This window comes from Apium graveolens, chromosome 7 (assembly GCF_009905375.1).
Source record: "Apium graveolens cultivar Ventura chromosome 7, ASM990537v1, whole genome shotgun sequence".
Taxonomy (NCBI): domain Eukaryota; kingdom Viridiplantae; phylum Streptophyta; class Magnoliopsida; order Apiales; family Apiaceae; genus Apium; species Apium graveolens.
This window is the reverse complement of record NC_133653.1, coordinates 30,858,319-30,876,562: the sequence shown is the minus strand read 5'-3', so window position 1 is coordinate 30,876,562 and position 18,244 is coordinate 30,858,319. Positions and strand designations below refer to the sequence as shown.

General features: G+C 34.8%; 1 protein-coding gene and 1 pseudogene across 1 annotated transcript; one reads left to right on the top strand and one right to left on the bottom strand.

The window, feature by feature from the left end:
* Positions 1 to 1,409: 1,409 nt before the first annotated feature.
* LOC141675191 (flotillin-like protein 3) lies at positions 1,410 to 3,384 on the bottom strand (annotated as a pseudogene).
* Positions 3,385 to 16,423: 13,039 nt separating this feature from the next.
* On the top strand, positions 16,424 to 17,695 carry LOC141673473 (uncharacterized). Its single transcript, XM_074480224.1, has one exon. It carries the CDS (start codon positions 16,424 to 16,426, stop codon positions 17,693 to 17,695), a length of 1,272 nt encoding a protein of 423 aa, XP_074336325.1.
* The last annotated feature ends 549 nt before the right edge of the window (positions 17,696 to 18,244 follow it).

Genomic DNA, 18,244 nt, shown 5'->3' with positions numbered 1-18,244 from the left:
ATACTACTACTAGAAGATCCGTCACTGGATACTGTGTTATGCTTGGTTCAGCTTTAATATCTTGGTCTTCTAAGAAACAGACTGTTACTTTAATGAGTACTGTTGAAGCAGAGTATAGGGCTTTAGCATCTATTACCACAGAATTGATGTGGCTCAAGTATTTGTTAGCTGATTTGAAAGTTCCTTTATCTGCTGATCCAATTTCTGTATTATGTGACAATCAAGCAGCAATTGATATTGCGTCTAATCCTGTCCAACATGCTCGAACTAAACATATTGAGCTTGACTGCCATTTCATTCGTGAGAAAGTCCAGTCTGGTGTTATTTTGCCACCGAAGATTTCTACAAAATTTCAATTGGCTGATATTTTTACTAAGGCGCTTGGAAGTTCTGCTCACTGGTACATTTGTTCCAAGTTGGGATTACACAATCCTTGTGTAATACCAACTTGTGGGGGGAGTAATGAGACTATTGTCAAAAATGAAATGACAGCACAAGTTTCTAATGCAGTGACTACAATCAGTATGAAGCCACAACACAAAGCTAATATACAGCTAGCAATATCAGCACAGTATAATACAAGTTTGTTACATTCTATTTAGAGTTAGTTAGAAAGAGCTGACTTGGGTTGACCATAGAGTACTTATATAAATAGTTCATTTCTCTGTAATGTTCTCTTAAGCTTTTGATTAATAAAGATTCTTGTTCTTCACTTTACTCTTCTTCCACATTTCGTTATACACACGCGTTACATAAACTTACAGGAATCTATTATGGTATCAGAGCCATGCCTAGAGTGGCAGATGAGTATGATGCAGATGTAGTCATAACAAATATGAACTATTTGTAGAAAGCATATCTATTGAATCAATTCTGCTAATTGATAAGAGTAATGAGAGATTACGATGCGGAAGAATGCGAAGCAATACTTACAGATATGATGATTCAACACTAAAATTTTGATCCCAGTATGAACATCAACATTCTGATCAAATTTAAGCTTAACAATGGCGATTCAACAATGACAATTCGACTTCAACATTTTGTACGGACGAACAAAGAGGCTCTAATACCATGTCACAAAATGAGCTTCTTGTTCAACTGAACAATATACTAACAAACAATCAACTAAACTGTTACAAAGTATTTACATAATCTTGATGAAGAACTAAACTGAAATCATGTATTGATATTGTCAAGGTTTTTTGACAGTTCACCCCTTGATTCTTGAACAGAATCAAGATGATAGCAGAGACGATATGATAAATAATGATCTGCCATTCTATCAGTAAAACAAACGACAAATCAAAGGAAAATGTTGTAGCTAATTATGTAAAACCAACCTGCAAGTATCAAAGTAGACAATATAATTAACTCTGTGTTTGTAAAGAAATCCTAGTTTCGTAACTTTAATTTTTACTAGAATCAGTAGGCAATGTGGCTAGCCAAGATGGTGGAAGCATTCCAGTCTGATCATTTACCGTCTGCAGCAATGGCAGTAGCATTCCATACAAACCTGTTATCTCTTTCAATGCACCACCAGAGCCACCACCAGTTGGACCACCCTCACCAACACCATTACCTGTAGCCCCTGTCCAGATATTAATCTTTGGTTGTAGCCCACGGACCGCATCAGCGTTAAGCTTGGCAATGTCCTTAAAGGCGCCTCCATCAATCATCAAATAATCACGAAGAGCATTGTAGTTCCCACCCAATTCTTTGAGGAGGTTTCCAACATAGAAGCCTTGTGCTTTTTCCAGTTCTATCATTCCTTCTACTTCTTTCTTTTTTGCATAGAGTTCAGCCTCTGCAGCTCATTGTCTAGCATATATATCAGCATATGCGCTTGCTTTCTGTGCTTCCGCTTTCTTTTGTACCTCAAATAGAACTGCTTCAGCTGCGCATTCGTCTCTTGTACCTGTATGTCATTAGGTAATAAGTTATAGAGAATCTGTGAAAATTGTATCTCTCCAACCCATTTTTTGGATTATATTTGTTGGAACACTATACCATGTAGTTAAAAAAAATTAGTTACTCAACATTATAAATAATCCCATGAACACCATTTGAACAAATATGTGCAAATGACAAATAAAATCATTAGTGAAACAGAGTCAGTTACCTGTATATCATATTTGATATTGGCCTTACTGAGATCTTGAGCCCTAAGTTTCTCAATCATGGTCAAAGCATTCTGTTTCTCCACCTCCATCTGCAGTGTTGCCTCCCTTATGGACTTTGCCTTCTGTGCCTCCACCTCTGCCATCTTAGCTGACTGAGACCACATGGCCTTCTTCTTTGCCAACTCAGCATTCGCCTGCTCAACCTCCGCGTCTTTTTGATTCTTGTACATCTGCACTTCCGTCTTGACCTTAATATCCTCTTTATTTCCTTCTCCTTGCCTCTTGGTCGCTATAATCTTGGATTCTGCATCAACCTTTGCTGCATTCTGTAACGTCAACCCTTCTCGTTCCTTGGCTCCAATGACACCCTTCATCTTAGCCTCCGCAACATCCACCTTAGCCTGATTGGCCACCTCCATCTGAGTCTTTTGTCCAAGATACGAAAAGTACTCATGCCCCGGAACATCCACAAGTTGTTTGACATTAGAGTTATATATAAAAAGCCCAAACAGATTAAGTTCAAGATGAACTTGATCAACACTTGTTCTTTAAACTGCTTGGTGCCTTTAAAGATCTGTCCCATTGTCATCGAAGCAACAACCTAATGAGACTATTGTCAAAAATGAAATGACAGCACAAGTTTCTAATGCAGTGACTACAATCAGTATGAAGCCACAGCACAAAGCTAATATACAGCTAGCAATATCAGCACAATATAATACAAGTTTGTTACATTCTATTTGGAGTTAGTTAGAAAGAGCTGACTTGGGTTGACCATAGAGTACTTATATAAATAGTTCATTTCTCTGTAATGTTCTCTTAAGCTTTTGATTAATAAAGATTCTTGTTCTTCACTTTACTCTTCTTCCACATTTCGTTATACACACGCGTTACATAAACTTACAGGAATCTATTACAACCGTACGAGTTTCACCCTCGATAACTCCGAGCACATGGTCTCTAACATGTCTTGAATGTTTGTCATGGCAAACGACAAGTTTGGCATACAGCATGAGGCTTTCATGATCATTGATACGTGGACCGATAGTGAAAACAGCAGGGAGAACAAAGGGAAGTTTTTCGATACTCATGGCATTGAGATTAAATTTATAGTTAACGGGAGAGATGTCGAATCTAACGCAGTTTTGGAAAGGGATAATCAATTTTTTCTTTGCTAGTTCTACGTCATTGATGAAAAGTCCAGTAATAGCTTGGTACTCAGAAGGGCCAGCAACTCTAAACATGGTTCCAACTTTATCAATGGTAGAGGAGGTGTATAAATTGAAGTGTAGATGAAGAATTGTAGCTAGGAGAGCTATATGAACATATAGCATGCAAATCCCTTGATTCTAGTCCTAATTTTTATCATAAGATTATATTTCGACCTCTGAGAATTATATTTGTTAGTATGTTTCCTTAATGAACATATCTCTAGTACTAGCTACCCAAATATACTACCCAAATTTTTAGAGCTGGTTTTATTACCATACATCGGGTGTGTTGCAGACAGCAAAGCAATTTTTTGCCCAAAAGCAGTTAAAATACTATTTGGTAAAATTTAAAAGCTGTTTTTCAGAAAAGTGCTTTTAGCCTAAAAGCTGTTGTTAGAGAAAGCAAGTCCCTCGTACTTTTAGAAAAAGCTGCTTTTCAGCTTGCGGCAAGCAGATACTGATTTACCATCAAACCTTACCAAAAACATCATTATTTTTAATTTTTTGCACCAAAATATATACGTATCAAAAAAATTATCAAACAGTCATTTGATTTTTACAACAGCACTTTTTCTAACAGCACAGCAATTTTTAACAACAATCCCAAACAGAGCCATCATCTTCAAAACTAACTAATCAAGAAAATAAATGGAAAGTTGTATTACCATATACTAGTTGGTAACTCTTGCCAAGCACGGGTCCGAAATTAAAAATAATAGTATCATATTAGTATTTGCATAAAACTGAAACACATAGTCCGTGCAAAATACACATCTAATATAATATATAAAATGCTGTTAAAATATGTAGTTAAAAAAGTCGAAGCTAAGTATAACTCTAAAATTTCAACTTATAGTTCTAGTTATGCATGCATCTAATTATTTACTTATATATATTTGACATGTTAACTTACTAATACAATTATTTTAAAATAAATCGACGCTTAGATATCAGCAACAAATAAAAATTGAAAGGAAATAAAATTTATTTGTCAGTTGAGATTTTATTAGATAAAATTTTAAAAATAGTTGTATAATTTTCTAGTGAGTACCAAGATTTAGGACCTAAACATGGTTTTCTTATTAATTTATTATTAATATAGATAGTTGATAACATCGAATTAATATTTGTACAGAATTATTCATAATCCGTGCAAAATACGAATTAAAATTAATATATTAATATATTAATATAAATATTAAATTGGTACTTGTAAAAAATAGTTATGTGGTTAAAAAGAATCGAATCAGTTATGAGAAATTTTTCACAATAATTCTAATTTTTCATTGTTTTACTTGATATAGAAATATAACATATTAGTTTTATTTTTGTGAAATGAATTATATTTCTATATTATGAACCAAGTATATGTTCTTTAGATAATTTAACATTAATTAATATTATTTGATAATTATCTTATAATTAGTTTTTTCAATATAGTTTATTTAATATTACTTAATTGTCGATAAAAATTAATTTACAAATAAAAAGTAAATAGATGTTATTAAACATAATTAATATTACTTAATATAATCTAAATACAACCCATAAATTTGTTACTGTTAAAATATACTTTTTAATTTAAAGTAAATAAACGTTGTAATGGACAGTACAAATACAATCGTTAAATCAATAATTTTCAGTGTAAAAGTCAATAAATGTTACTAAAGTTATTTGCTATTACTTAATTATTTTTAAAATAATATTATATAAAATAAAATTTACAGAGATTAGAAGTCAATTCGTGTTAATAGTTTACTTTGTAGTTAGTAGTATTTCAAAATAAAAGTAAATATATGTTATTTTACTTAATTTAACGTAACTTAATAAATTTTTAATAGAATTTATAAATAAATAAAGTTTATAGAGAATATAAGTCAATTCGTTTTAGTAATTTACTTAGTAGTTTGTAGTTTTTCTAAAATTAAAAATAAATATAAGTTATTTTACTTAATTTAACGTAACTTAATAAATTTTTAATATAATTTACAAATCATTTAAAAAATATTTTATTTTATAAAGTGTTAGGTCACAAAATACTGTAGAAGGGGGTTGAATACAGTGTTATTACAATCAAATCGATTTTGAACACAAGTAACAGTTAACAGATATATTCAATATGATAAACTCTGTTACAATGGAACTGTTCTCTCTCTCAATATGAACAAATATCACTAAGAGCTGCTAGGTTACAATGTATAATATTCTCAATAATGATAACACATATAGTGTAAACCTAAGTCTGTGTTTATATAGTACACAGTTACAAGATAACTTGTAATTGATATGAAATATAATTCTGTCTCCTAAAATATATCAATCAGATATCTTCTACAAGTCTTCCAGTCTTCTAAATCTTTTTATGCATATCTTCATTTGTTTTAATCTCGATCATCTACTGTAAATCAGCTTCCTTTCTTAACTGTAAGTCCTCCCGCACTTAAGTTCTGATATGACCTTCAGTTCTGATATTAAGTTCTGACTTCTAGTAAGTCCTGATTTCAGTAAGTCCTTATATGTCCTGTTTGTTAAGATCTGAAAACTAAACATGAATCATATTAGACATGACATCTCAAATATATCTAACAATCTTCCCCAACTTGTAAATTATGCGAAATATACAAGTTAATAGATTTGATAATGTCAAAAACATTTAAGTACAAATGTAATAAGAGTTTAACTAGATAACTAACTACAACTTACAGTCCTTGTAGCTTTTACCAATCTCACTGAGTCAATCTGAATCCAAAGTGATTCTTGACAAAGTTTGATATCGGCTTTTCTTCCTTAATCCTCAGGACTTGAGAGAGTGTAGTCTTGACTTGCTTCATCTCTTCATTCTGACTTGTAATCTGGTAGATTGCAGTCCTTAAAGCAGAGATATGGTTTCTTTCTAAACCATCATTCAGCCTTATTACCCTTGGATGAGAAGAATCTTCATTGTAGCACAGACATTTCTCTTTCAGTATCTCTTCAAGTTTAGCAGAATTCTTCTTCATTGGAATTTCACTTCCATCATTTTCAACAATACTAGGAATGAATTCTGTAACTCTTGAACCAGAAATTCTTGCTTTATCTCTGATGGTCTTCAATATGAACTTTGACCATCTCCTGGTAATATCAGACTTTACCTCTAAAAGGTAATGAAAGAATTGAAGTTCTTTCAATGATTTGTTCAGCACATCTGATTCTGACATTTGATATGTCCTTCCATCTTCAAGAAATAGAATCAGATTTTCCTTAATATTGTGCTTGTTATGAGCATCCAGAACCACTTGAACAGATATAACTTTATCAAGATATTTTTGTGTAACATCTTCAAGAGGTATGTCAGTAAATAAAAATGGATCTCTAGTAGCAACTTCAACTCCTGTTTTAATCTTCGTTTCATCAGAAACTAGCCCAGCCATGTCTCTTGGTTCTCTATCATTTAACTCAATAGTCATGAAAGTAGACAGTAATTGGCTTTTCTTTGGATCTGATGGTTTGACATTTTTCCACAGAAGTTTCTTTTTATCAGCTACTTCCATTTTGTCTAAATCAACTTGAGCACTGTCAGAGGTTGACTTGATGACTTTATCAGAACTTGTTGTTTCTGTTATAGCTTGTTGTTCTTTACTCTGAACAACTTGAGCCTTGTCAGAGGTTGTCTTTGATTCTTCAGAAATCTTCTTTCTTTTCAGAGTTTGAACATCTGTATCTTCAGCAAGAATATCATCAGTAACTTGAACCATTTTGCACACAGGTTTTATCAGAATTTGAGGAATTTTCATCTCATGTGGCTTGATTGGTTCATCAACTTTTCCATTTCCTTTGTCTTTGGGATCAATCTCAATCTGTGATCTTGTTTTGGGCTTTGATGCCTCAGTTTGTGACTTCTCCTTGATCACAATGCCTTTTTCCTTAGGCCTTGGAGGTTTCTTTGCAACAGAAGCTTTTGGCTTTAGATTTTTCTTTTCAGCTTTAAATCTAGCTTCTTCCTCCTTGAGATTTTCTAAATCCATTCCTGGATTATGCTTCAGAAATAATCTTCTAGCAATTTCCTCATCAAGAGTTTAAATCTTGGGATCCTTGTAGTAGACTGTAGTCTGCTTTCCCTTGAGCTTCAGAGTTTGCATGAACTTTTGAGAATCTTGACTTCCACCTTATATCAGAACATCAGGCGTTGTCATACTTTGCTCATCAGAACTTGATATCAGATTTTGAGTTTCAGTACTTGCTATCAGATTTTGAGTTTGAGCAGCTTCAGAACTTGTCTTCTTTTGAGTAAAATATTTGCTTGCATCAGTAATTATTTTCCTTGAAGAAACCTTGTTGCTCTGCTCTTTTCCTTGAACTTGACCTCTACCCTTGCTAGGGTTTCCCTGGTCATCAGCTTCATCATCTTTCTTCTTCAGTAATTGATCATTTGAGCATTTGGACTTAACTATCTTCTCCCCCATTTTGGCATCATCTGATAGTAGGAGTGAGAGAAGAAGTTCCACTAAAGATTGAATATCATTCAATTGAGCCTGTTGAGAAGCTTGATTTTCCAGAACCTTAGAGATTTGGGCATGTTGCTTCTCTTGAGTCTCAATTGCTTCTACCTTTTCAGAAATAGGTCTGATAAACCTCTTTTTGTCAAGCTTGGTCTCCATATCTAGCTTTTCAGCTTTTTCAAGAAGCTTATTAACCTTTTCTTGAGTAGCATAGTGTAGACCTTGAAGGTTCTTGGTAGACAGAGCTGTAATTTTGAGTTATGTCTTAAAATCAGCATTTGTGAGCAACTCATCAGCTTTACAAATATGGTCTGTCAGGACTTTGGAGCTTGGAATGAAATCAGATTCATTCCACTTCTTGGTCCACTCTACTCCTCTATGAGTTTCATCCCAAGGTACAGGAGCATCCTATTCAACAAATTTCTTGACCAATGCTTCCTTTTCAAGTACAAGAGCTGGAGTATGTACTGAGACACTGTCTCCAGAGCTTGATGAAGACTTATTATCCTCTGATAACACAACAGTGTATGTGGTTATAGGAGTTTCTGCTTTATCTTCATCTAAATTCTGATCTTCAGGTTCTTAATCCAGAATTGGTGTAGATGGTATCTCAGCATCAGCATTTAAGATTGGAGAATGAGTTGGAGATTGATGAGCTGCTGTAGGAGCTTCCAAATACAGAATAGTAGGAATGTGTAGCCTATTGATGTCAATTTCAGGACTTAAGCCTGAATCTTCAACTGTAATATCTTCATGAAGAGGAGAAACAGGAGTTGTAACCACTGTATCAGGAACAGTGTATTTGTCTTTAGCTGGAGGTGGTAGTGATTCAATGATAATTGGCTCTTTTGAGATCAGAGATTTCTGATCTCCTTCCTCAGCTTCTTCAGTATCTTCTGATGGAGACTTAGCATTATACCTCTTTGCCCTCATTTTCTTCAATCTCCTTGCCAATGAAGGAGTTGATTTAGCAGCATCAGAACTTCCCGTTCTCTTTCTTTTCAAGGAATCAGAATCTTGAGCTGCAGTTTCTTTCTGAGAAGTGACATTCTTAGCTTCAATTGTCACAGGTTTTGATGCATGAACCTGTGCTTCCTCTTCACTATCAGATTCATCCCTGAGAATCATTTTCCTTCTCTTTTGTGAAGGCTGAGGAACAGACTTTGTTCTTTTTGGCCTGGAAGGTGAAGGTCTGATGATACTTGCTGATGGTTGAGGTTGTAATGATTGTGTTGGTTTGAAATATGTTCTGATGGTAGGTTGTGATTGTGGTTGAGAAGTGGTTGGTTGTGCAGTGTTGGAGGTTCTGATGGAGGTTGGGATGGTTGTACATCAGGATATAGAGCAGTGTATGTGGATAGGTCAGAGTTTACCAAAAACTGCTTGACAATTTTGGGAATTTGGAGGGGTTAAAAAACAGTTTTCTTATTAACAGCAGATAATAAGTCAGTAAATGCTCTTTTAGCAAGCTTAAATGGCTCAATTAACTCACTTTCTAATTGGGGTGCATCAGAACAACAAGAACTATAAATAAGCTGACAGAATCTAGCAAAATATACAGTGTTTCTATCTTCGGTCTTCCTATCCCCAATAAAGCCTAAGACAGAATTTGCATAATCAAAATGAGTTTGATTTATGAGAGCATACCCGATTTGTTGACTGAAAATTGGGATTACATCAAAATTTGAACACTTATTTGCAAAAGTCCTGGTGATGCAGTCGAAGAAGAAACTCCATTCCCTCCTTATATGGGGTCTCTTCAACTGTCCCAGCTTCGCCAGAGTCTTCTCATAGCCCAGATTGGCCATTAGCTGTTGAAGAACTGGCTCTTCAACTGTTGAATATGTGCAATTTTCTGGCAGATGGAGTGCTTGTCGAACTGTGGCCAAAGTCACCACATGGGCATCATCTCCTGTAGTAAAGACAATACTTGGGTACCCATTGGCACCACCATCATCATACATGCCTGACCTCCAGAACTCCAACACTTGGGTTCCTAAGAATGTGTCTGGTTAGGTCAGTGCATAACCTATCTCAGAGTTAGCGAGAAAGTCCTGAACGAAATGAAGATCTGATGGGGCTTCACTCTTGCTAAGAATAGCCAAGTAATTGTTGGGGACAAACTTCGCTCCATTAAAAATAATATCTTTTGGTGCCATTTCTGTAAGAAATAAGTGAGAAATATATTGTGCACAAGGTGTTTGATAAAAGTCCTGTATGAAAAAGCTTCAGAGAATATTAGAGAGAGAGATTAAGAGAGATTAAAAATAAAAAAGTAGGTAAAAGATTAGAAAATCTTTTAACTCCCATATATATACTCTCTCCACTCAACATTCCTTTTTAGAAGTAAAACCGACACTTGTACACCTGTCAGCCAGTAAATAGTTAAAGCAGAGTTAGTGGGCACGAGAAATAAGCAATAATTAACGTGCACATGCAGTTTTTCAAGACAAACACGTTTCCCACTTAATCAAAATGATTATGACTATTTTTATCTCACCTATATATATTCCGATTAAATATGACCGTTTCAGTATTTACCACAAATAAGTCAAGTAAAAATAATCCCACGTAAGCATCAGAGTTTCCATAAGGATTTAATATCAGAACTTGACTATTATCAGAATTTAACAGTCATCAGAACATGGCTTCTGTACTCAAAAAGTGAATGTTTGTTACTATGATTCTTCATATAAATACTGACTTGTTTCTTCAGAGTTTAATCATCAGAACTTCCATCAGAACTTGTCCTCAGAATTTATGCAAATGACACTTAACTGTTTGTCAAAAATAACTTAATCACCACAGTAATTTTCATCATTCATATGGAGTGATAGTGTGTGAATTTAGAAAAATATCAGATAAAGATTAAAGTCTGATATACTTCAGTACATCTTAGAAATAAGGCATAACTAATAAAAGTGCTTAAAATCTGTTATTAATAATGAAGTCTACAATAGGATAAATTTGTGCATGAGTCCACCTCAACTGTTTGTGCTCATTTTATGCATCTTTTAAAATTCTTTTTCACAGTGGCTTCTCAATGCAAGTGAGTCACAACTGCTTATCAGAATATGCTATTATCAGAGTATTTCTCCAGTAATCAGAGAATGTGAAAAGTCACCAAGAAAAATTTATTTGCTTTTCTAATGCATATTAATTAATACCAGCAATGCACTTGGGTCTTCCCTTCCACATATTTACTCTAGATCTCAAAGGAGTACCTGACTTTAATTTTCTTTTCTTTTCTTTTCTTCGGATAAGTGAGGCTTTTCAACATTTAGGTTCATCCTTAAGATTTACTAACATCAGAATTTGACAGATAAGAAACAAGAATCTAGTTTGTGACTTAGTAATAAGATACACAAAGTAAATTTGACTTAGCTCAAAATCAGAATTTGCTTGTGTTAATGAGTTTCCAAATAAACAACTAATTCAAACATGAGATTTCTAGTATGTTAAAGACTACTACGTTAGCATCTAGCACAGTAATCCTCATTGGATTGAATAGTCACAGAACATTCAAATCACTATCACAGTATATAGATCCACATCAGATAACAATCAGCATTTAATGTATTTCAATTTAGGTACAGATTACATGAAGATAAGACAATCTGTAAATACTGATCATAAAGTCTGATGCATGAGAACAAAAACTAAGCAGATTTAGAAAAAGAACCTGAAACCATTTCAAGTTCATTTACCAGTCTTGTAAAAGTAGCCTCACATAGTGGTTTTGTGAAGATATCTGCTAGTTGTTGATCTGTTGGAATAAAATACAATTCCACTGTACCTTCCATCATATGTTCCCTTATGAAATGGTACCTAATGCTGATGTGCTTTGTCATTGAGTGTTGAACTGGATTACCTGTCATGGCCATAGCACTTTAATTATCACAGTAAATAGGTATTTTAGAAAATTCTAACCCATAATTCAGTAATTGATTCTTCATCCAAAGAATCTGTGCACAACAGCTTCCTGCAGCAATATATTTTGCTTATGCAGTTGATGTGGAAATTGATTTTTGTTTCTTGCTAAACCAAGAAACTAATCTGCCTCCAAGAAATTGGCAGCTTCCACTTGTGCTTTTCCTTTCTATTTTGCATCCTGCAAAATCTGCATATGAGTAACCTATTAGCTTAAAATCTGATTCTCTAGGATACCACAATCCTAGATCAGTTGTACCCTTGAGGTACTTGAAAATTCATTTCACAGCTATTAGATGAGGTTCTCTTGGATCAGCCTGAAATCTTGCAGAAAGACAGGTAGCATACATGGTATCAGGTCTACTAGCAGTTAAATAGAGTAAAGAGCCAATCATACCTCTGTAGTTAGTAATATCTACTGATGAACCAGTATCTTTATCTAACTTGGTTGCAGTGGCCATGGGAGTGGACGCAGTTGAACTGTCTTGCATTCCAAATTTTTTGAGTAAATTTCTGGTGTACTTGGATTGACAGATAAAAGTACATTCTTCATTTTGCTTGACTTTAAGTCCCAGAAAATAACTAAGTTCTCCTATCATACTCATTTGATATCTTGACTGCATTAGCTTTGCAAACCTTTCACAGAGTTTGGCATTTGTAGAACCAAATATGATATCATCAACATATATCTGTACCAAAAGTAAGTCATTTCCATGGTTGAGGTAGAACAGTGTTTTATCAATTGTACCTCCGTGAAATCCACTTTCCAGAAGTAATTGAGCTAAAGTCTCATACCATGCTCTTGGAGCTTGCTTAAGGCCATAAAGTGCTTTATCAAGCCTGTAGACATGATTTGGAAATTTTGAATCTATAGAGCCTGGAGGTTGTTCAACATACACCTCTTCTTCTAATTCTCCATTTACAAAAGCATTTTTTACATCCAAATTAAAGACTTTAAACCTTTTGTGAGCAACATAAGCCAAAAAGATTCTTATGGCTTCCAATCTAGCAACTGGTGCAAATGTTTCATCATAATCAATACCCTCTTGTTGAGAGTAGCCTTTAGCAATCAGCCTTGCTTTGTTCCTTGTAATTATGCCATCACTGTCAGTTTTGTTTCTGAACACCCACTTTGTTCCAACAATAGATCTGTTATTTGGTCTTGGCACTAGGGTCCAGACTTTATTTCTTTCAAATTCATTCAACTATTCCTGCATTGCTTGCACCCAATCAGCATCTTGAATAGCTTCTTCCACTTTCTTTGGTTCATTCTGAGATAGAAAAAAAATGATAGAGACATTCATTTGATGTTACAGTTCTAGTTCTGACACCTGCTTCAGGATCTCCAATCATTAAGTCAGGTGTGTGTGATTTGGTCTACTTTCTTGCAGGTGGAAGTTGATTTCTAGAACTGGATCCTCCCCCATGATCCATACTCTCTCCATCAGCATTTTCTGATGCTCCCCCTGTAGTTATGCTCTCTGAGACTTCAGAATTTGAGTTAGATCCTTCAGGATTTGAAGAATCAGAGTTTTCAGAATTATCAGAATTTGGCTCATCAGAACTTGTTGAATCAGAACTTGAAGAGCCAGTGACAGGTTCTGATGCTTCTTGAGAGTCTTGAGTTGTGGTAGGATCTTCAGCTTGCTCCCCCTGGACAGGTGCATTTTCCTTTGGAGTTGTTACCACAGTTTCAATGACAACAGAACTTAACCCGTCAGAACTTACAGGATCAGAGTTTAAGTCATCAGAATTTAAATCTTCATTTTGAAATCTCAGTTGATCATGATCATTGAAATCTTCAAGTCCAGTAATCTTCTTATCATCAAAAGATACATTGATAGATTCCATGAAAACCCTTGTTCTTAAATTGTGGACTCTAAAGGCTTTTGTGAAAAGTGGATATCCAACAAAAATTCCTTCATCGGCTTTTTGATCAAATTTTGACAGCTGCTTAGGATGAGTCTTAAGAACAAAATACTTACATCCAAATACATGAAATTATTTCATATTTGGCTTCTTTTTATTCACCATCTCATATGGTGTTTTTCCATGCTTGTTTATGAGTGTACCATTCTGTGTAAAACAAGCAGTCTGCACAGCTTCAGCCCAAAAGTAGGTTGGTAGCTTTGCTTCATCAAGCATAGTTCGTGCAGCTTCAATGAGAGTCCTGTTCTTTCTTTCTACAACTCCATTTTGCTGTGGAGTTCCAGGTGCAGAAAATTCCTGTTTGATTCCATGCTCTTTGCAGAATTCTTCCATAATTGAATTCTTGAACTCAGTGCCATTATCACTTCTTATAATCTTGACAGAATCTTTGACCAATTTATCCAGCTGTTTGACATGATTAGTTAGAGTAGATACAGTTTCATTCTTCTTGTGCAAGAAATACACCCAAGTGTACCTGGTGAACTCATCCACTATAACAATAACATATTTCTTCTTTGCAATAGACATGACATTGATTGGACCAAATAGATCAACATGCAGTAGGTGATAAGGCTCAAGAATTGAGGATTCAGTTTTGCTCTTGAAAGAAGATTTTCTTTATTTTGCCTTTTGACATGAATCACAAAGGCCATCAGGAGCAAATACTGATTTTGGCAGTCCTCTCGCAAGATCTTTCTTTACTAGCTCATTTATGTTGTTGAAATATAAATGAGAGAGTCTTTTATGCCAATTCCAGCTTTCTTCAATTGATGCTCTACTCAACAGACAGATTGCAGAACCATCAGTACTTGTTGAAAGTCTGGCTTCATAAATGTTACCATGCATGTAACCTTTCAGAACCACTTTGCCTGTAGAATTACTTACAACTTCACAGTGTTCTTCAAAAAAATCCACATGATAACCTCTGTCACAGATTTGACTCACACTTAGCAGATTGTGTTTAAGTCTTGAGACAATAGCTATTGTTTCAATGATAACATTCTCAGGATTGATATTGCCATATCCCAGAGTTTTCCCCATGTTGCCATCTCCATAAGAAACTCCTGGGCCAGCTTTCTCCACAAAGTCTGATAGCAGGTCTTTATTTCCAGTCATATGTCCTGAACATCCACTGTCCAGCACTAGGATATCTTTCATGTTGCCCTTCAATTCAGCAGTTTCAGGGCTACTATCAGCATTTGCCATCAAGGCATAGTTCACCTCACTTTCAGAATCTGAAGTGTATGTCCAGCTTTTCTTCTTTGTGACAAGTGTCTTTCCTTTGTCACTTTTTCCTTTCTTGCATTCAGGAGATATGTGGCCTCTTTCACCATAATTGTAGCATTTGACATTTGAGTTGTCTCCTCTGTCAGACTTTGCACTTTTGCCTTCAGACTTTCTGAACTCTTTCTTATCAGAATTTACACCTTTCCTGGAAAACTTCTTGCCCTTTCTGAATTTCCTGTAGGCTATCTTTATGATACCCTTCACCATTAGAGCACACAATTTCATCATCTCTTCATCAACATCCATTTCAGGTAAATTTTCAGTTTCTGAATCATCATCATTAGAATATGATGACTCTGAATCAGACTTTATGATGAGAGCCTTTCCCTTGCCCCTCTTTGAGGCAACAACTTTAGGAGATTCCTCCTCAGCCTTAAAAGCAACTTTCATTAACTTTTTTTCATGCCTCTTACTCCTTTGATCCATCTCAAGTTCAAAAGTCTTGAGCATACCATAAATTTCATCAAGAGTAGTTTCAGTAAGGTCATAGTTGTCTCTTATGGTAGTAGACTTCAAATCCCAATTTTCAGGAAGGGCTAAAAGGAATTTTAGATTTGAATCTTCAAGATCATATTCCTTGTCCACCAGTGACAGATCATTCTAGAGTTTGACAAACCTGTCATATAAGTCAGTTAATGACTCATCAGCTTTTGAGTCAAAGTGCTCATACTCTTAAGTGAGTATAATCCTCATGTTCTTCTTGATTGCATCAGTTCCCTGACATCTTGTCTCCAAAACTTCCCATATCTCCTTTGCAGCCTTGCAATGAATTAACCTGTTTGACATGACATTATCAATGGCACTATGCAGCAAATGCCTTACCTTTGCATCCTTGACAATGGATGAGATGTCTTTAGTTGTGTAATCACCTTTCTCCTTTGGTATGGTCTTTACTGGTTGATCAGCAACTACAACAGAGAGCTTGCTAGGCTTATGTGGTCCTTCATTAATTCTATCAAGGTATTCTGGATCTGTAACTTCCAGAAAAATAGCCATCTACATTTTCCATATGGGCAGGGGAAGAACTAGGGGGGACCGAAGGGAGCCCCGGTCCCCGCCAACTGCGGAATAACCCCAAAATTTTAATATAAAATTTTAAAATTTACTATCAAAAAATTTTTTGGTCCCCCTAGATTTAAAAAAAAATTGAAATTGAGAATTGATTATACAAAATTTTATTGATTTTGTTAATTATTTCATTCAAAATAATATTGATTAGATGGAAATCATGGAATTTGTTCATTAATCTTAATAATTAATAAATAAACATATAAGATAAAGATAGTACAATTTGAAACAAAAAAAAAGATGCTTAAAACTAAAGTCTAAAAACAGAACATACTTGTTCAGTTGTTCTGCTCCGGTCCCAAAACCCCCAATACACACTATACATACAAGTTACAAAATTACAATCCCTAATATCATCTATCTTTATCTACTCTACCTTTGCATCTAATCCGTAAATATGAGTAAGAGAAAAGAGATTACATCCTATTTTCAACCCAAGAAGAACCAAACAACTACTTGTGAAGATGAAGAACCTTATGCCGCCTCAATTGAAGTCACTGGAGATGGAGTTGAGCCTCTGATTTTTGGTGGGATAAACAGAAACTCCGAGCAAAATCCTCAAAATCCAGAGATTGTTAATGAAGGTATTGATTCTGAGAACACTGATGAAACAGGTAAAGGTCTCAATCAAATTGGAACATTACAACATCCCGGAGATACTAGATGGAGTTCACATTTCACTGCTATATGTAGTTTGATAAGAATGTATGGTGCTACTCGCTCGGTTTTAATTGACGTTGCTGCTCAATGGACAACTTTTTCTCAACGAGGTGATGCTTTAAGTGCTATTAAAATGTTAATGTCTTATGAATTTGTGGTTATTTTACATGTGGTTAAGGAGATAATGGCTATTATTGATCTACTTTGTCGAGCATTACAACAAAAGTCTCAAGATATTTTAAATGCCATGCATCTGGTTTCTACTACAAAGATGTTGATTCAAAAATTGAGAAGTGATGGTTGGGAGAGTCTCTTAGAAAATGTGAGATCATTTTGTGAACGACATGCTATCTTGATTCCAGATATGAATGCTCCGTACTTTGATGTGGTTAAATCTCTTCGTCAACAAGGAAAACAAAAGCAAATGGTGACAATGGAACATCATTACCGAGTAGAAATCTTTACAACTGCCATAGATCAACAATTACAGGAGCTAAACAATAGATTCAGTGAACAAATGACGGAGCTTCTCATTTTAAGTGCATCACTAAATCCTAGGGATGGTTACAAGTCTTTCAACATAGAGAACATTTGCAAGTTAGCTGAAAAGTTTTATCCAAAAGATTTTTTGGGAGATGAAAAAATCCATCTACAGTGTGAACTACAACATTATGGGTTAGATGTTCCGGTTCATCCAAATTTGAAGAATCTGTCTACTCTTGGTGATTTATGTCATGGATTGGTAACCACAGGGAAAGCTGACATGTATCCATTAGTTGATAGACTATTAAGGCTTGTCTTGACTCTTCCAGCATCTACTGCAACATCTGAACGAGCTTTTTCTGCTATGAAAATTGTGAAAACAAGTCTTCGCAATCGAATGGAAGATGAATTTCTTAGGGATTATTTGATAGTATATATTGAAAAGGAGATTGCGGAGACCATTTCTGCCGAGGAGATCATTGATTCTTTTTATTTGATCAAAGAAAGGCGTGCACATCTCAAATAAATCGGTATATTTTCTACTTTTTTTATTTTGGTCCCCCCATGTTAGATTCCTGGTTCCGCCCCTGCATTTGGGATATTCAGAAGGTCTCAGTATGGGAACCCTAATAGTCTCATATCGACTGTGGGTTTGAGTCTTTTGAGTTTCTTCAGTTTTGGTGGGCTTGGTTGAAGTTTGTACTTCTTCAGACATGATTGTTTGGATCTTTACTGTATGTGTGTTAACAGAAAGGCTCTGATACCAATTGTTAGGTCACACAACACTGTAGAAGGGGATTGAATACAGTGTTATTATAATCAAATCGATTTTGAACACAAGTAACAGTAAACAGATATATTCAATATAATAAACTCTGTTACAATGGAACTGTTCTCTCTCAGTGATGAACAAATATCACTAAGAGTTGATATGTTACAATGTATAATCTTCTCGATAATGATAACACATATAGTGTAAATCTAAGTCTGTGTTTATATATTACACAGTTACAAGATAATTTCTAATTGATATGTAATATAATTCTGTTTACTAAAATATATCAATCAGATATCT